This window comes from Helicoverpa zea, chromosome 17 (assembly GCF_022581195.2).
Source record: "Helicoverpa zea isolate HzStark_Cry1AcR chromosome 17, ilHelZeax1.1, whole genome shotgun sequence".
NCBI lineage: Eukaryota > Metazoa > Arthropoda > Insecta > Lepidoptera > Noctuidae > Helicoverpa > Helicoverpa zea.
Window position 1 is genome coordinate 9,546,459 of NC_061468.1, and position 21,514 is coordinate 9,567,972.

At 35.6% G+C, this 21,514-nt stretch overlaps 1 protein-coding gene across 1 annotated transcript; it reads right to left on the bottom strand.

Annotated features, from left to right (window-relative positions):
* Window positions 1-10,655: 10,655 nt before the first annotated feature.
* Window positions 10,656-21,418, bottom strand: LOC124638356 (putative phosphatidate phosphatase). The gene is made up of 6 exons (XM_047175296.1): window positions 21,255-21,418; window positions 14,662-14,813; window positions 13,555-13,752; window positions 12,989-13,150; window positions 12,196-12,372; window positions 10,656-11,744 (listed from the first exon to the last, which is right to left on the bottom strand). Exons 1-6 carry the CDS (start codon window positions 21,310-21,312, stop codon window positions 11,643-11,645), a joined length of 849 nt encoding a protein of 282 aa, XP_047031252.1. The 5' UTR covers window positions 21,313-21,418; the 3' UTR covers window positions 10,656-11,642.
* Between the last annotated feature and the right edge of the window lie 96 nt (window positions 21,419-21,514).

Genomic DNA, 21,514 nt, shown 5'->3' on the forward strand with positions numbered 1-21,514 from the left:
GCTACTATGGGTCACCATGAAGTGATCGCGTGGTTGTATTACGTTCGGAAGATAACTGTTAACCCCTGTTTTGATAGTTATTTTGCTGATTAGGCGTTTAAAAATTGTGTTAAAATTTTAATGATATGGATAGTATTATATTTTATCTTTTTTTTTATTTTTTTTTGGATGTGACTTTCGAGATAACATTGCAGTTTTACCTATGCGTAGTTATCTACAAAATTTAATCTATACATATAATAAATCTGTAGAAAAGTAATTTTTGTACATTGAAGAAATTGACAAAAAAAATAGCCAGCATTTTAAAGGATAACTAACAGAACCCATTTCCATCATTTTTGTCATTTTTGTCTGTTTGTCTGTTTGTTTGTTCGCGATTCACGTAAAATCTACGAATTAAATGCAGACAATGCTTATATACAAAAATTCTACGTAACTTGGGGTATTACTTAGTTTTTGTTTCATCGAAATCGATTCACTCTATCAAAAGATATGATTAATTTTGTGAATTCAAGATGTAAAATATTACGACACGCAATCTATTTGTCAAAACTGTACATTTGAATGTTGTACTTATATTAGTTGATCGGCCTATTATTAATCTTTAAACAGAAAATCACACCTTTATAAGTAACTTCGGAAGAAAAAAAAAAATGAAAATTTTGTTCAGCCAAGGTTAAAGTAGCTCCATCTGTGGTAAATAAAATACATCGAATTTGTCAAAGGAGCGAGGTGGTAAATGACAATATTACCATACATTCTTTATAGAGGATTATTATTTCAACAGATGGAGTTGTGTATTTTCAGTAATTCACCATATTTTAACACGTAGTGTAATTTTTCGATAGACATTTAAATAGTGTTTGTCAGTTTGCCGTGCCACATCAAAATCCAACTATAATTATTACCTTGATGAAAAGAAAATTAATAGTTCTCAGCCAAATTTAAAACGGTGCCATCTAAATTATTTATTGAACATTATGTCAAAAATGATGACTTTAGTGGAACATTTAATTATCATTTAAACTTACAGAAGGAGTTCATATCAGGCTTTTTTCATAAACATCGTTTAGCTTATCTTCCACTAATGTGGTGGCCTTAAAACAAATTACTTTGAGTGAATAGTATTAAGTAGACCTTAATTATTTTTTCTGATGCAAAATATGTAAACTTAATCCTAGAAGAAATGAGGATCTATCTCTCGCAAGCGCTGCTAAGCGTGAGGTAGGTAATGTAGGATTCTGTAGCTTTAAAAACAAGCCCAGATACAAAGTGCAGGTAAGAAATGGGAGCTTTCTCGATTTAATACCATACACACGTAAAATGCTTTATGCGTCTGAAAACGTACAAATTACGCGCCGCATACCAGAGACATGCTTACTTTCAACTTCTGATCGCAAATACACTGTTCACGATTACGAACAGTCTCAGTAAGACCCGAGCCAAGTCTAAAAAAACACCTTTTATATAAAACTACGTTTGATGTCATTTAATCACAAACACAGAATTGTTCTCTGTTGCAAATCCTATCCACCTATATCCTATCCTAATCCAGAATGCATTGCAGGTGTGCATTGCAAAAAAACCAATGATATCCTATTCGAGAAGTCAAAAGAGTTGACCTGCCAACGTCAGCTTCTGCGCTAAGCAAGTGTTCTTAATAGTACCATCAGAATTACATTCATCGTTGAATGAGGTGAATAAATTTTCAGAAACCACAATAACAGTAGGAGCCAAAGCGTATGATCGCTTCATAGAGCTCTGATTGACCCCAGGTGACCATGTCAGGTCTGATTTGTTCGTTCATCAGATCTTTAAAAGTGCTTCGGTGGATACTTACTGTCGTCCTGTTTACGTGTGACACAAAATATGGTATATAAACGTCCTTCGCAAGAGCGAAATTTTCCCGGTGTGCGGTAGTGACGCACAGTATACAACACTTATGTTTTTTTTGATTTGCTGGCTCCACCAAGAAATGACAAATTGCGAGCGTACATTTTGAAAATCTTGGCAACACTGCAGGTTTCAAGTACGAACACATGAAGTGGACTCTCACAGATACGTACATTTTGCCTATTCCTGAACTAATGCAAACATTTCGGTGGAGTCCCGGCTTAGGCCACCACATTAGGCGTGCGCGATCCTCGGGCGTGTGAGTAGCGCGGGTGTCGCGAGCGCGCTGCGTGAACGTCGCGTTTTGCTGCCCTGCGGCATGTGTGAAGAGTGCAAGCGACGCGCTCGCGGCGCGCACGCGCCGCTCTCCTTGACGTTTAACTGCTGAGGCGTTTAGCGGGCGGCGCGGCGGGGATAGCGGGCGAAGGGGTAAGAACGCAACTCGAGCGCCGCGTGCTCGCCGCGAGCGCGTCGCTTGCACTCTTCACACATGCCGCAGGGCAGCAAAACGCGACGTTCACGCAGCGCGCTCGCGACGCCCGCGCTACTCACACGCCCGAGGATCGCGCACGCCTAATGTGGGGTCAGCCTTACCATAGTGAGTAAGTGAAACTATCCTACCCTATACGCCTGCTGATGATGATGACTCATTTTATCATCCATCCAGCTATTCCCCAACTATGTTGGTGTTGGCTTCCAGTCACCGAATCTGTTTGAGTACCAATATTTTGCTTGGAGCGACTAGGTACCTGTCTACCTATCTTCAATCCAGTCAACTACACAAGACGATATCCATGGTAAGACTGACAGACTTTCTGGCTTCTGATTAGTCGCAGCAGCTGCAGAAAATGTAGAAATGACAGCTTTGTCAGACTCAAAGCATATAGACGTTATAGCTGTTTCCTGTGAAAATTACTTACGCACCATACGTAATAATTTTCCAAATTGGCTGACTAGATCCAGAGATATTCACAACGTCACAAACTTTACTTCTTTTGTTTAGATAAATGGTCACATCCACAACACAACCTTGATCAATGAATCTATGCGACTGCTAAGTGCTAATCCTAATTATACTGTCACGTGAAAGAATGCATCTACGGGATAAGTAGTATTTTGACTATTCTATATTGCCCACGCAGACGAAGTTGCGGGCAACAGCTAGTTAGAAACTAAAAAGAAAAAAAAACTTATCAACTTTTAATGCAAACCATTTAATTTAATAAGTGTATTTCAAAAAGTATTTTCAAAACTTAAGAGTACGTGCACACTACAAACTTCAGTCGGCCGACATTGATAGGGTACTTGATAAGCACGAAGATGTATAAGCCCGACCAAACTGTCGGCCGACTAGATTTCTCACACTACAAAAAAAAAATAAGACAAAACTACAAAAATATACAAAATAATACAAATATACTACAAAAACAATACAAAGAGAAAAATAGGACGTTGAATTTGTTGTTGAAGTTGAAGAAAACGTCAAATGTTTTTTTTTCTCTTTGTATTAAAAGTACCTACATTTTGTAAAACGAGACCTTTACTGTTTTGCCTTTAAATAATAAATAACTTGCTCACCTTCCTGAGCATTATCTAAGAAACCTGTAATCCACCTCTTAAGACTTATCTAAATAGTTTGTCTTTGAGTCTGAAGCATCTGTAATCACAATGTAATCTGTTATCACTTATCAGCTGTAGAGTGTTTTTATTAGCTTCCGGAGGTATTTGAAGGTTCCAACACTTTAATAATATCTACTCCATTTTCAGCGAGAGGAATTGATATGAGTTAGAGTATCTGCACAGCGCAGACTTACGATCGGACAGTTAACCCATTGTTTGGAAGAAAACCTTGATTCCAGTCAAAGTTTTCAGTCGGTCTGATAGCGGCTAAATACCTGATCTTTGTAATGTATTAGCGTTGTTACAAACTTACGTATTATTTTTAGTGTTTAAGTAAAAAAAATCACAATTTAAATCATTCTTCATTGGATGCAAACCGCGTGATGCGATGTCTATTTTATGTCAGACTAGCTTTTGCCCGCGACTTCGTTCGCATGGAATAGTGACTTCCGGCATATTTTTGGTTTGACCAATAGATGGCGCTATATGTCCGGAATAAATTTTATTTTTTATTTTTATATATTTTTTTTGAAATAAAAACTATCCTATGTCCTTTCTCAAGTTCCAAACTATGTCTGTACCAAATTTCACACAAATCGGTTCAGTAGTTTAGGCGTGAAGAAAAGACAGACAGACAGACAGACAGACAGACAGACAGACAGACAGAGTTACTTTCACATTTATAATATTAGTTAGGATTAGGATTAATAAATTAACTTTGCTCATTAAAAGCAAAAAAAAAAAACTTTCCTTACTAAAGAGTTCAACTACACAGACTATTAATATCCGTCTTTAAATATTCCCAGTTGTTTGTCCATTTATATAATGAAGCCTTATCTGAGTGACACACATGAATGGAGGAATCGTCCCGGGGGGTCATCTGTAGCAGTTTATCGAAAAGAAATAAGATCACGGGATGAGGGATTGTAATTATTCCCTTTTATTGAAATACTTTACTTTTACCAGTGGTCACCCATGTCTCCTGGGATCTATGGCATACATAATGTAAAAAAGTGCCTGTAGTATACAGAATTAATTTGTAAACGCGAAAGTAGGTACAGTCAGCTTCAAATGAAGCTGAACAAACCTAAATTTCCAAAACTTTTAAATAAAGTGACACCGTGTGTAAATGATGATCCTTTACTTTGGTAGGCACTATTGATTGTTATTTGTTCAGCTACTTTTGCAGCGGACCGTGATTCCTAAGGCACGTCTTGTAACGTTCAACCTTTCTATAACAGTAGTCCGTAGTAGAGCTGATCCACAGTGAATGAATAAAAAAATCGGGCACAACTGATAATGTGTTTTTAAAGATTATAAAGAGGTGTGTCATGATTTATATCATCGTGTTATTGCGTGGAGATAACGCTTTAACCAGTGCCCAATACATGTAGCGCGGGAACAAAATTTTAAAATTATTTTTTAATTAAATTAACTACTTACCGCAGAACGCCTACACACCCTATTTAAAGATCTATCTAGGCGACTGGTTGACATTTCTCGTAACCAAAAAGCTGGATATTACCACTATCACCTCGGACAAAGCATTAGCATGGCGATCCAACGCGGTAATACTACCAGACTCTTGGGCACACTCCCAGTCCACAGAAGTGGGGATGAATTTTTTGTCAATTTTTAGGCTTTTTTTTTTCTAAGAGTTTTTAATCTTTATTGTTTTTTTTTGTATATGAGTCATTTTAATTTTAATCCTTACTATTTAATGCCTAATTATTTAAGACTCATTATTAGTATATATATAATAGTTTTGCCTGGATCGCAGGTGTAGAATATATACAGTATATATTGCTTTCCTCGATAATTTTTCATTGTATAATCAGTATTTTATGAGATTAGCGTTAACCAAACAAACTCGCTAAACTCGCTTGTGATTTCTGTTATAATGATTTAATTAGGTGTGAATTATGATGTATGTTCATTGCACAAGATTTCAATTTTCTCGTAAAGTAACTTTTCGTGTCTTTTCCAGTGGTTAATAAATCTATGATCAGATACTTATTTTGTACAGATTATTATGGATGTAAAACTAGCTTGTTTTTCTGTTATTAAATAAGATTGATAATAATTGAGTTTATATCATATTTTGCTCGTAGTTTTTAGTGATGGTCTAGTTTTTAGTTGAGAGATAATTGATAAAATTAAATATTCCTAATGTTTTTATGGCAACTCTGGATAACAGACGATGTTTTCAAATAGGATGTTAATATAGGTTTTATATCATGTGCTTGCTTGGTTACAATATGGAGTACGTATTTATACTATATATATGTAAAAATCTGTGTTCATGGTGGCACTTAACTTTTAAGGGAAAATGAAAAATTAATCCTACTTAATATTATAAATGTGAAAGTATAAAATTATGTATGTAAGTACGGATATTTGTTCATCTCTCAGGCAAAAACTGCTAAACGGATTTTGATTAAACTTGGCAGTTATACAGCCTATACATGAGAATAATATATATGCTACTTTTCATCCGGCTGCGGAAGATAGTTCTCTCAGAAAGCGGGTGAAGCCGCTGGCAGAAGATAATCAATCACATGTATGTATGTTCACTTATCCACTTCCCTGCCACGCCCACCGCACGCTTCAATCACAAGTCTGGAAGCGAGTGACGCAGAAGATAACTAGCTATTTATGTCACCACACTTGTTTTGATAAACTATTGAAGATAAGTAAGTATCTTAACGGTTATCGAGAGTGCCCCCCAGTGCCGGGTTTAGGTGATGCAACTCTTAAGAGATGGTTCACTGGGAATATTTTTTTTTTGTATATTCAAGGCATGTTCTGGCAGAAAAAAATGCATTTTTGGACTCTTTCCTGATCCCGGTCAATCTTTTGCTTTGCCGCACCTAAATTGTTGGGGTCGGCTTCCAGTCTTAAAAATCCGTTTAGACATTTCAAAACTATGTTAGGGTTGGTTTCAGCCTAATCGGATGCAGCTAATAGTGTTCATGTTACGTGTATTTTTGTTACTACCTATTCTTTAAATTTTGATACATCGTATTAACTACAAAATAGTGACGCAGAGAAATAAACCATGATTGCACATAGGTATTCCTCCAAAAATGGATTAACTCAATATGGAAAAAGTACATGTATGGACGGACAAACAGGCAGAAATATGGACGTCACTGAATTAAGGTAAGGGAAAACGTTATTAGGAAATTAATGATACATAATCAATTGATTGGTCATAGGTACTTGAAACAGACCTAATATTATTTCCCCAAAAACAATGGACGCAAACAAATGAACCTAGGCACATCAAAGCGCCAATTTCGCTAGTTATTATACTCGTATGTACCTACAATAATACAAAAAAAAATATTAAAAATATTAAAACAAATCCACATAGCTTTTACCCAGATTCGCTCAAAAACAATCTTGGAACGCAAGCGTACCTAACCACGCGATATGGCTTATATTTTATTATCTACTATACTGTTAATTGCTTGTAATTAATTTTTACCAACAGATTATTATCATGTAGGCATGGGTGCCATAGCTCTTTGACCTTTACTGGATTATCACATCACATTAATGCAATGACGGTGGACAGTGGAAATTGCTTATAAAAATATATTGCTTATACTATATTGCTTATGAAAATATGTAGAACTGAGAGTAGGTACAATTTTCGCAAATCTTTAAACATCTTTGGCAGTAATTATAGGTAGTCAGAAGCCAGTTGGAATGACAACTAGTCTTACCAGGGGGTATTGGGTCGCCTTAGTCGCTCCTTTTTAAGCACTGGTACTCAGCTGCATCCGGTTAGACTGGAAACCGACCCCAACATTGTTGGGAAAAGGCTAGGCAGATCATGAGTTTTCCCTAGTCAATCTACTAAGTTTAAGTTTATTAAACATATAATGTTTCAATCTCTCTGAAATGCTTATTTTTTAAGAATAGATCCTATTCAATGTTTTATTAATATAAAGCGATTGTCTTCATTGAAATTGCTTGGTGCTTACCAAGCAGGGAGATGGGTACCTACCATTTACAAAGAAGATGTATCAATGTAGTAAATGAGTATCAAACATCGCATGCATGAAAGAAAGTAACAATTAAAACTAAGTCAGTAAGTGGGTAAATATTTACAATAAAACTTACGACTTAATGAGCAATTTAAAAATAGTATCACACCACTCATTCAAGTTTTTGAACATAAAAATAAAGTAATTAAACTTTGACACTAAAAGTACGTAGATATAGAAAGATTGTTATTTATTTAAGTTAATATGAATACATTTAAATGTGTGAGATAGGTTGATATCATTTTTAGATGTTTGTCTTTATTGTGATATCAAAAACAGAATCATTAAATATGAGGTGATTGGCTTTGTAACCTAGAAACTTTTTTTTTCCGATTTACGGGTACACTTAAACAGATTTTATCTCTGAAATCAAAAGCATAGAGTATTAAGATATAGACAGGTCAAGACAAAAGACGGATAGATATGACAGACAAAACACCAGTCATATTTTGTACCTGGCTTGAGGTCCTAGAAATAATATCAACATAACCTTGGCTTGTTCCTACCAATAAAGATCACCAAAAATCGAAATAATGATCATTTTTAATTGTGTTTCAAGTTGACGCATAAATACGAGTGTTTGATTCACGTGACAACATACACACAGGTACTAAAAGTTATTGACGTATTCAAGCTATAACTGGCGGAATGAGAATGTGAAAAGGCATGAAGAACAAAACGAGAATGGGAGGTGCCATAACGAAAAATTGTCTAAGAAAGTAGCGCGCCAAAATGCGGGTGAGTGGGGGACGAGGAACGTTACTGTTTCCGTCCTTATATGCCGTCTGTGGACCCGACAATTTATTGTAATACCAAAAATCGTTGAAAAATGCCTCAAAGAACCCGAACGTCTCCTTAGTTCATTTGTTACTGATTCGTTCGTCATGCTCATGCGTATGAATTTGACCTAGAAGAAGGCGCCTGACCTACCTGCATTATGGCATCTCCGCTCATCTTTCTTTACTCCGTGGAATGTGGTATCGCTTGCATGCCGTGACATAGTGTTTAAGAGCGATTAAGATGCTCGATACATACATGCAAATAGGCAGTTCCTAGTAAAGTTGTATATCAATAAATATAGGTGATTCGTTGATGTATCTAAGATTTTTCCCTAAGGATATAATTGACATGAGTCAGCAAAGCCTAGTGGTGCCCAACAGGGCCAAGGCCTGCCGGCGCTGCGGGATTGTAGTAAAGAGTAACCGCGGACCTGGTACATAAAGGATCTAACAAGGAACATGATGGTTTTAGGATGTAACTGACACGAAGGAAAATAGTGAGTCATATAAGATCAGGAGAAATATCAGGAGAATTACATATATTGTAACAATAAAATTGGACAGCACCACAAAACATCCATATTTCGCTGCTTTCCTATTGTCATGGCTTGAAAAAATAAGTGACAATCAACAAAGTTTCTAGTACTTACCAGAAATTGTAGGTTTAATTTATGTGTATAAGCAGAAATTATTTATTTACTACAGACCACGGACTAGTAAACGCAGCGTAGGACGTCCAGCAACAAGGTGGACAGACGACCTTATAAAGGTTACCGGAAGACGCTGGATGCGGGTCGCCTCCAACAGGTATCTGTGGAGATCTAAGGGGGAGGCCCATGTTCAGCGGTGGACGGCCTATGGCTGAGATGATGATGATGATTATTATTTATTTACACCTATTAATTATTTAATCAAAACATAAACACAACTATCTACATCTTAGACTTTGATCACATCTTAGAGATCTAATATTATCTCTTGTACTTTGAGGCTACAGAAAGTTGCATTTTGAACTTTAGACCATAATATTATTAAGTCGCAAATAGCTTTTTGTGATAAACTTAAGATCAAGGGTTGTCTGGGCTTATGCTTAGTCATTACACGTTTCTAATACTAAAGTGACCATGAATTTGTAAGGACAAAACGTGTTGGAGAGTTACATCTTCAACTTATCTTTAAGCTTTTCAAACAGCCTAACAAACATAAAAACCTCGTGTCAATAGACTAAATAATTAAATCTAACTCCTGCTGAGTTTCAATTACCTATGTCAATCAAAGTCAAGTCTATCTTTCATACTGAATTTGTACAAAAACCATGCAGACATTGACACGTGTAGAAAAAGATATGTGGATAATGACTTAAAGATTACTATACCTGTAATACCTGTCTTTATAGTTTAGAGTCATGGAAATGGCCAACTACTTAGATATTTTTCAAGGAATTTTAATAGAGAGACGGTAAGTGAATAGCGCACAAAGATTCAGACATAAGTAAACCAATGATTTTAGTAGACAGTTTAGATAACATACTATAACATGGTCATCCTATTCACATTGTTATCAATTCATCTATCAGTTAGCACTTGTTTTTCTTCTTAAATTGCATCACTTCCTTCATAAAATATAGTACGAAAATATTTTTAGTTAGATATAATAATAATTGAATATGTGTATGTACGCCTCCATTCCTCGTACGATGTTCGTACGAGGAATGTTCGTACGAGGAATGTCGGTAGTTAAAGCAGTTTTGATACGTCATTCGTAGTATACGCATCTTGATAGATATACGTTATCAGTTTGATAATATTTTCTTTATAATGTTATTATTATTGATAGGGCATTAAAGTGCTTGTGCATATAGATAATGGTCTTAGAGGCTCGTTATGTAGATTTACGCGTGATTTCTATGGCATGCTAATAGACAGGTAATTTTATACTTATCGATAAGCATTTTCCCACTGTTTTTTCTGCATTTTGAGGGAACTGCTTCATTAGCTTTAATTTACATTACTATTTTTATTAATTTATTTCAGACCTCTTTGGCTTTTAGAAGTTTAGAATTCTATCCTTCACTGGAACCAATTCTTAGTCGTGAATTGCGTATTTTGCGTTTACAAAAGATTATGAAAGTTAGGAATCATTATTATAACCTGTCTGGATTGTAATGGTAGTGGATTGTAATGTCTACTTTTATTTTGTACATATTTATTACTTCAGTATAAGTATCACAACCCACAGTAACTCGTTATTATTACGTTATAATTGGCTATACCAAAGAACGACAATAGGCTAAAATAAAATAATTCAATAAAAAATATCTTATTTCTTTATTTATTTTAACATTCATCATACAAAACTGACATAGGTAGCTTCAAAAAATATGTTTTATTGTACAAAATAAATAATTCTACTTAAATTCTACATTGTGATCTACAGTTAAGAAAATAGTGTTTCTGTTTTGACTGGAATGTTATTTTTTTCCTTAATATATTTCCCTGTAATTTATTCTTTCTAAATAGGTAAGTACATCTCACTCATTTCAGTCAAAAAGCGATTTTATTTACTGCCACTTAAGACTCATTTTATCTTTGATAAATATTATTTTAAACCTACTTTAGCTATACTTATAAATACTTTTTAAACATTTATTTGGCTCGCAATTGTTAGGAAAAGTAATTAATTTACATTGTTTTTTTAAAGAATCATGAAATTCTATTGACGCAAATAAAGACTGGCATAAAAATGTGTTACATTATTGCTTAGCTGTTATATTTTAGTAACAAATTGGTTTTTCCTAATTTGTACTTACTTAAATATAGTTTATGTTTTTAAAGTGATCCACACTCTTAACAAAAAAGCTGCAATAAAGCCGTTTTTTTAGTTATTTAATTTATGAAATAAACTCAAACCAAACCAAACCGAGACCAAACCGAGCTTTTTTATTTCAACAAACAATATCTAAGTTTTTTCTAGGCGTTGCAAAAACAATTTTATTTCCATAGCTTAAATTCTTATTGCACTATTGGAGCGAATGAGATGAAATCTTATTAACCATAGCAAAATTTTTCATATATCACTGAACTAGCTTCTGCCGTCGGTTTTATCTCAGAACTACTCTGCACACATACGGTTAAAAGTCCCATAGCATTCTTCGATAAATAGGCCATGTAATACTGAAATAATTTTTCAATACAATCCTATAGTTCAGACAGACAAACAAACAAACTCATTAGCTTTATAATATTATTTAGTGTAGTCTACAATTTTTAAGCTATATTGTTCAGAAGGCTTCTGGTCATCGCGCTAGAACAGCCCTGGGCAGCGTGTTGGTGGGGACTTGGGGCTCGTCCCAGGATACTGGCAGACCATACTTCTTTGGTTTCAGCACGTAGACGAACTGGAAATTGAAAAGGTTTACGTTAGAATGTGGTATGTAGTATGTGGTCTGGTACATGGATGGTTATTTAAAATATAGTTTATAATGTTTAGAGGATTTCCATGATTTGATTGTATCAAATTGTATGTGAATCTTAAAGATTACTTATTTATTGGGTCTGATTAAATGTTATATAGCTGTGAACATATAGCCCAAAAGTCACAGTCCCACTGCAGGGAAATTGTGTATCACCTTCAAGGGCTTCCAACAATCACGGTTGAAAGCGTCCTGGTAGGTCATCCCCTTAATTCTTCCAAAGCCTATCCAGTCTGCATTGGTCGTCTTGAGGTATCTACTGAGTGACAACATTGACCTGCCTCTGTCAATCACCTCACCATAGGATCACTTAATTCAACCCAGAATCTCATGCGTCATTTAATGTCAGTAATAATAATCTTCAGTAGAAACTTACCACTATACAAGCATAGACAGCGCCGATAAGGAAGCCGACGGCGACGTCGCTCCAGTGATGCATGTGGTCGACGACACGCGACAGCCCCACGTACCACGCGCCGAGCACGGCCGCGTACTGCACGCCGTGGCGCAGCAGCTTCGAGCCGCGCCATTTGCCTTTCACTTGCACGTAGAACTGAAATAAAAGTGTTTGGATTAGATCTGTTTATTGTCAGGACTTATTGTGACGATTTCAGTCGTTGGGTTGTAAAGATTATCCTCAAAAACTGTGCTAAACAAATGAACACTGGAGATTAGTCTGCAAAGATTATTAACCTACCAGCAATTTGCAATCTGAGTCATATTTTGAGGCTAATCCTTAAAACAACATACTTAATACGTCTCCATAATTTATGTATTTGAACCGTTTTTAGAATCGTATTAACGGCCTTTAAAGCTGACAGATGAGTATGAGACTAATTTCCCTTTATTTATCTTATCCCAACTGTCCTATTGACGTGCATAAGCCTCCCCATTTTGTCATCACACCTCTCGATCCTCTGTTGTTCCCACCAATCAGGTTTTATTTTCGACCCTATATGGGTCCAAATCACGGTAAGAACTAAGTTTCTCACAACGAAGAATATGGCGCAATACATAGCGAAGCTGGCGTGAGAGCTAGGGAAGGACAGCCGTGCCTTCTTGATCTTGGCGTCATCAGGTCCCGTGCACGTGTATACTTGGATGTAGCCGAAAGCGTTCGTTGTGGCATTCAGGTTGAAGGTCGGAGCAAGAGCCTATCTGATACTCACAACGAAGAATATGGCGCAGTACATAGCGAAGCTGGCGTGAGAGCTGGGGAAGGAGAGGCGCGCCTCCTTGATCTTGGCGTCATCAGATCCCGTGCATGTGTATACTTGGATGTAGCCGAGAGCGTTCGCTGTGGCGTTCAGGTTGAAGGACGGGTTGCACACCTGGAATTGGAAGTATTTTGGATTATAATGGTTCTGAGGTTTAGAAAGGTAGTACTTAGAGCTATTTTAGCAACTGGCTTCTGGCAGTGGTTTTATCCGCGTCTCGTGGGGACAACTGCTCATACAGGATTTAGTTAAATGTCTCTTTGTTATGGGTACTGAAATTCTTAAAACATAAGCATAAAGTTGCAGTATCTCAAAAAGTGAAGCGGTTTTGTTCTGCTGTTATTCTTAATTCTGGCAGTTCAGTATTCTTCTATACGAGATAATTTACAAAACCAACAATTTTCCTGCTATATTTCCGTATTTGATGATAAAACTTATGTGAGTACGAATTTATATGGATTTCTACTAATATTATAATAGCCAATAATCAAGAATATCATTATGTTGATGAACCTTACCTCATAAAAATGCGGCCTCAATCTTCCAATGACGTACTTAGCCAGGTCCGAGGTGAGTTGCTGGCAGGCTGCTCCAAAGGTGAAGACTCCTATCGCGTGGTAGCTCTCCCACACCCAGCCTGGCACCACGCAGCCGGAGAGGAACTTCTCTCCGATACCCTTCCCTTGTCGGTCTCGAACTATCTCGATTATGAGGATCTGAAATTGGTGAAATAAAAAGTTAGTTGTTGGAAATCTTTTATGATTATACAGAGGGATTCAAAGACTGGCCAGGAATTACGTTAGTTATTGGGTGTTTGTGAACGTAGAGGGTTTAATAATGGCCAAGACTTATCAGCTACATTGAGACTTCTAAAGATCCTGTTCTTTCCATTGTGGGTAAAGCATAGGGTAGCGAGGGAGTGTCAGATTCACTGATCAAGATCAACCATGTTCCTTTAGACCTTTGTGTACCAGGGTCGTGCGTGGCAACTCTTTCGAACAATCCGGCAGGCTTTTATAGAGACATAGTTAAACTTCAAATAAAGTTAAAGATACAATTAGCTATCACCCGTTTCAAGGCTTAGCCTCAAAAAGTGACTCAGATTCTAATCTGCGCTTAGGTGAATGATCTTTAGTGTTTATTTGGTTAGAAAGTTCTCATTACAAACTAGGTTTTATAGCTATAGGATAATCTTTATAGCTGCTTATGCCAAATAAACTTATTAAACGTGTTTGCAAACGCGGAAATTACGGCTCATTTCAACTTTAACTCAGTTAAACTTCTATTTAATGTGAGTAAGTGTAAAGAGTGTGGATTAACTGGTGTATTTACCCAAATGCCAGAAATAGGGTTATGTTTTTACCGTGGGGAATCATATTTACATTTCTTTTGTCAAGTACATACTATCTTTGTTTGTCCCAACAAGTAAGAAGGATAAGTGAATACTTATAGACTTATAGTGAATCAACATTCTTACTAAAACTTCAACAAATAGGTTATACCAAAATGTAAGTACTTAGTCTCATTTGGCCCTTGCAAAATGGTGCTCTTACCTACCTTACCTTACTTAACGAGAGGATTATACTTTTCAATACGATAGCTAGTTAGGAAAAGTTCAAACTTACCGTAGCCACCATGAAAGCAAAGCCGATTCCCGCGAGAGTCCCCACAGAGATCATTTGCTCCTTATACGGCAGTCTGATGGACGGGTCGGTGATGAAGAAGCCGCGCTGGAACGGCGTCACCCATAGGATCAGCGCGAGCAGCGGGAACGATGCTGGAACATTAAAAGAAAAACGTTCAATAGTGTTTAGTTTGGAGTGATTTACCAAGGGGTATTGGGTTGCCCAGGTAACTGGGTCGTCAGATAGGCAGTCGCTTCTTATAAAGCACTGGTACTCAGCTGAATCCGGTTAAACAACAGGAAGTTGACCCTTACACATAGTTGAGAAAAGACACGGTACTAAAATTCTTTATAGTGTAGGTAATTTCGGTAGCATCATACTCAAACGAGTATGGTCTAAATAAAGCTTTTTTTTCGTAGAATGGAAATGTTTTATTCGTTTAAAAATTTACTGTTGCCATATTATTAGCTATTCAAAAGTGTGTTTGTCATATTAACACATTCTAAATATGCTATTCATACATAACTCACGAATACTTATAGATGCCCACTATATTTGTAGTGCGTGCGTACCTATTTGAGAAAAGTTTGAGGTGTACCTAAATTTAAATTTCACGATATTTTTATCCTTTATCAAGTAGGTGAAATATAAATGACTCATGTATGGATTTGGAAAGCCTAAGCCGGATAGGAGTTTGTATTAATCGCTTATATTGTATTTATCACTTGGGTTTTTTTATGTCACTCAGGGAAAGCGTATCTTACCAACGCTGCTGAAATAATTTTTAAAATCGGCTCCGTAGTTTCGGAGCTTCTAAGGTAAAAACAAAACAAAAAAATCCACCTTGTAATATTATATTACTATAAAGACAGATGCAGAAGTATAGATAAGTAAAGACTTATTATTTTAACGCCAGGTGTTTTAAAATCAGCATGCATTTCGAAGTAATAAAATGAATAATAATATTGGCATTACTTAGTCATTTCAAGCAGTAATCAATTTTACTGGTATCACCAACATTGACTCAGCTTATCAACGTTATCAACTTGCATGATAACTAAGTTCTATACCTACATGTTGGAGATAGATACATGTTTGAACAGTTTATCACAAAGGGGTGTCGGTTTGGGTTCCACGGTGGACCTGATTTCCAGGTTTGGGAGGGTGATGACCTTTCCCCATATTTTAGCAACTATAATATACAGCATACAGCGTCACAAGAATGTTCATCTTCATCTTCCGAGCCTTTTTCTGACTATGTTGGGGTCGGCTTCCAGTCTAACCAGATGCAGCTGAGTACCAGTGGTTTACAGGAAGCGACTACTCTATCTGACCTCCTTAAAGAGAAAAGACTGAGTCCTGAAAGACTTGGATGGAGTTCGCGACGGACAAGACAAAAGACAAATAAACATTTATAGTTTTATCTATAAGTAATGTATTTTGATCTTGAAACGTTTATCAAGTCTATAGTGGCACTTATGGCAGGGTAAGTTACTATGAATAATAATAGGTCGATACTTACTTACAAAGAGAAATTATATTTAGTTAGGTGCAAAAAAATAATTAAATCAGATAAGTGTGTACAGTAAACTGCACATTAGTTGTAACTGTCATGCACCTTAACTGAATAGTAATAAGAAGAATTTCCTATAAAACTATTGACCACCACTGACCTGAAGTTGACTGTAAGTACCTATTTTAGCAAAGTACTGTTTCCCGGATGTTCTACTGACGCTTTTGGAGAAAATTAACCGCAAAAAAATATTGTAGTCAAAAGGTATGTACCTCTTCGATATAATACGAACCTATTCATTTGTTATCAATGTTGATAACGTAATCCAAAGTATTGATTATTATATTGCATTCCATTGCCATAGTGCGGTCTAATTATAGCGCCTTTAAGACTAATTACCTACTTTATTTAAAGTTATAAATTTTCCTTCCTTCTTCTTCGTGAATCGTGAAGCAGGATAAAATTGCATTGAGTGCACTTGCAAGTAGGTACTAAGTAATTAATGATTATTGAATTTATACTGCAATTCAACGTGGCAATGCAGCCAGCCTTTTGGGTACACTGCCGGGTGACAGCGATGAGGACCAATTTTTCGACGACCTTTGTTGGTTTTAAGTTTTTTTGTTATGTAAATATCGATTTAGTTTTTTTTCATTTTGTGTTACATACATAAGACATTTATTTATATCCTTATATGTATCCTTTTGTAATACATCTCAATGTAGCTTTATTATAAAGTACGGAAAAATAAAATAGCTATAAAGATCATTCATACTTCTTTTCTCAATATTATTACGCTGAACTACATGTCAGAATTGATAAATATTTCAGTGTAAGATTTTAGATCATTTATCGAAGAAGGCTACTTTTTATCCGTGCGCGTATATTTAGGTATAGCAAAGCCTTGTTGATGTAGGATATAGTTGAGTAGGTTAATTTAAGTTGGTGGTCGATTAGCCTTAATTGATAGTGAACCAATTTGTACGAGTAGTACTATACTTATCAACTAGAGGTATATATTATATTATTCAATTTATTTGTGTGATAGGCATTAGTCTGTAAAAATACTTTTTTTTATTCATCTTTGCTTGGTCTAGTCTAAATACTTACTGCATAGGTACTAATACTTAAAGTATTGTTGTCATGTAAAGATGTTTGTATAGAATTGACATGTATAAATACTATGTAGGAATACATGAAGGATAACATTCAAATGCATAACGCTAGTAGGACAATGATAAAACAAAAACAGGATTTAGCACCGTCATAAACCCAATCTCTTATCAGTATGAATCATTCTTATCGAATCATGTCAAAAACTAATAAAAAAGATAAATATTTTGATATCAACGAAGGATATCAAGGATATTTTATCTATCTAATTCCGGAGGATAATGAAGCTAATGTGTAATTTCATATTTAATTAAGGAATTAAATGGCGCTAACTTGTAGAACATTTTTAGACACATAATCCGTAGATAAGTAAAACCCTCATGATTTTTATGTCTAGACATATTATTCCACTTTCTTCCTACTAGATTTTTTTGTTGCTATACTAATACATAAGTCCTGTCATGCAGCAGGAAAACATCTATTAATAATATTTTTAGAAAGCTTCAAGTTCAGGATTTTTTAAGAAGATTTTCCTTTACAACCAAAGACTTTTAGCGCATTCGATGAACTAGAGACTTAGGAACTTCACACACGTTGTCATGCCTTAGTTCGTTTAGAAATGGAAATGACCTCTCAGGTCAAGAGTTGATGAACGCTCCTTATCATAAAGCATTGAAGTAAATCAAAACCCAGATCTCCTTGTATCTCATTAAGTAGGTTGGTATGTTGGTAGCCATACCCATGCTTTTGTGGGATGTACCTATCAAGGAAAATAATTCAGCAGCATTCCTTAGGATAGTCAGATAAAGAGGCAGTTTAAAAATAAAAGTGAAATCTCGTCAGATTCATAGATTCCTTTATCAGAAAACATTCACTTTATCTTTTATCTTGATACGAACAGACATAACAGATGAGCAAATTCTATAGAAAAATGTTCGTCTCATTTTTTCTCTGTGACATCACAAAGCTGCGACAAAGTCACTGGACACAAATAGAATGTACAAACCAAAAACTAAATGAATTTACATTTAAAAATGGAACTCCGACGTTGGCGTTCGCAGACACATGAAAAATGCATCGTCATTCATATTACGGTGCGTTCAAAATACTGTAGTTTTGAAAGTGAAAACTTTTCCGTCTGCTTTGTATGTTACCGTTTAAGTTTATTGTTAAACAAAAGAAACAAGTTAAGTATATGAAATCTGGCACACATTTAAACCGGAGATAAAATGACGTTTGCGAAGGAAATTCAAGAAATGCAAAAGATATTTTTATTCCGGTGCAGTGGTTTCTTTGGAATGCAATACAAAATCATTTGGAATCAATCGCTTATTTATCATCTTTCTTTAATCCGTGTTCTATTGATAATTATAATTAGGTATGACAAAGTTTTTTCGTAGTTTTTTTTTTGAGATCAGGATTTACTGAACCAATATTGAAAATTCTTTTACCAATAGAAAGCCTCTCTTTTGGTGAGGGATTCCCTCGGGAGGACCCGCCTCCCGGTGATTTGGAAGTATGGACAAAAAAGGCCGCTTCAGACAGAATATTTTGAAGAGTTCTCAAGTTCGTCACACAGGTTTTGCCCAGTCGAAAGATCTAATTAAATCCTGGTTTCAAACACTGCACACGTTAAGGAAGTTGGTACCTACTGATAGTAATGCTGTAGGTAATGGGGGTTTCGGTTATTAGGTAGGAGATGACTTCTACTGCTGAGCTAACCTACTTTGAAAAAAAATATTATGTAATTATTACCATTAAATCATTATTATCATGAATAGTCTTCATGGAGTCGGAAGTCTGGAAGCCGACCCCAACATAGTTGGAAAAAAGGCTCGGAGGATGATGATCATTAATAGTCTTCTGGGATATATACCTAAGATTTATAATCTTATGAAAGCAAAACAAAAATTTATTTGTTTAATGTTCTTTCAGTATTTAATTATTTTTCAAGAGGCTATTACTAACAGCCATCTATATTTCCGGGTTATAAGTTCATCCTATTCTGTTAGCGTCACCACACCATTCAAATAATGGCTTATTTGCACAACTACCTATTCTTTTTAGAGACCACACGATTCCAGATTTATTAAAACAATCACCTTCATTTCTTTAAACCGAATACAAGTTTATGGCCAATCTTAAATGCACTCACGAAGTCTAAACACGCAAACGTGAGAAACTGCCGATAATTACAAACGATTAAAAAACAATCGCACATCTTGTACCTAATATTTCATTTCCATGTGTGTGTGACTTTGTTGACGAATGCATCCAAATATTTATGAATTCGCATTCTGTGAACGTTAGGAGCGTTATACTCATTTACGATGGCTTATGACCTCATCGGTGTAACCTGCTTGAACTCGCCTGCTCTAAATGCAATTTCGATAAATCGATTCGACACTATCGTGGTATGGACTCGTATGTTACAATCGATCGTTCAAGTATGCCAGTTTTGATTATTATTTACTAAAATGGTGAAGTAGGTAGGCATGTGCTAATATTTGGCTGTGATCATTCATCATAAGTATGTTATTCTTTTTGTAAAAAAAGTAAGTAATCAATTTGAATTTCATTTGGACACCATTCACAAATGTATTGTGTAAGACTTGTTCAGCTGTTTCTTTGATGATTTCATTCATGCAATATGCAACTGACATACTTACAAAAGAAGTTGGGAGTTCCCTAATAAAGAGATAAGGTGAGTTCTTGGTGATATCATCGTGGTAAAGTACAAGGTACTTAAAAATGCATGCTTGATCGTAATCTTATAACTTTACTTTCTGGGGCTCCTTACAAGTTAGGAGTGAATTATTTACAAAGTAGTACTTTGAGTCTTGCGTAAGGTAATTCTATAGTTTAAAAAAAGACAGACATCAAAATTGGTTTAGAAAAACCAATGTAATGGTCGATAACGTTCCACGAATACTTCCTTCTACGTTACCAATCACCTGACAGTCTAGACCATTTCTAACACAATCTAGTAGCGCAATGCGGCAAAGAAATATTTATTTATAATAGGGTTTGGGCCTACCGCATTGTGTTTCACTACTTATTCTCATAAGTTATCGATTAATGGTCTTACTACAAAAACTTTAACCACTGTTTTACACTTGTCTAAAAAAAATGTGGCTCCAAAATGAACCATATGTCAACGTAATAATTTGACATTTTTTTAGACAAGTCTTAAACTGATGTTAAAAAGTTTTTGTGGTAAGACGGTAACAATTCTAATGCAGGCCAGTTGCTTACAAAACAATTGCCGACCAATGCAGTGAGCGAAGTCCTTTACCGTTAAAATCTATACTAGATAATAATATGTATTATAGAGCTGAAGAGTTTGTTTGTTTGAACTCGCCTAATTTCAGTAACTACTGGTCCGACTTAGAAAATTCTTTCAGTGTTACATAGCCCATTTATCGAGGAAGGTCATATGCTTACTTCTTATCCGGGTTCGAACAGAGGTTCCCACGGGATGCGGGTGAAACCGCTGGTAGAAGCTAGTTATATTTACGTGGACGTTGTCAGTCTCTACGGACTTAAACCAATTATCTTGAAGGCTTTTTTATTTGTATTTAATCGTGATAAAACATACTAACTAGAATATTCGAGGTCATTGTTGTTTGGCTTAAAAATATTTTAATTAATGATGTTTAAATATATTTTATGTCAGGCAACAAACTTATTTAATGAGGAAGTTTATTCCGTTTTAAAAAAAAATAATTGACGGTAGACCAACTAAAATTATTACCTACTTAAATAAGCAGCACCATAAAAAAATATATATATAGGTATATAATTTTCACTATCCGAATTTTCCGACAGTGGAAAACAAAATCAGAAACCATTATCTGGCCATTGATTAACACTGTGATCTAAATTCATACATCGGAAGGCAACAAGTCAGCATTACAATCGAAACATATGGTCAACATAACCACATTCTCATTTCCCCAGTACTCACCGCACGCTAAAACGAAGAAGTCCAGTATAATCTTCCATATTAACCTGTCCACAGCCATTGTTACACTACTAAAACATTATATTTACGTAAAAATGTTCGTTCACAACCGCGGAACACACCGTGACGCGATAACTACTGGTACAATACTGATAAAAAACCAGCCATCTGTGGGTAACTTGTAGCCGGTGTTAGTCATTGTCAAACATTGCAAAAAGCACCGTTACCGAGGTCCTTGCTCTGTTATATTTCATCTTGTTGGC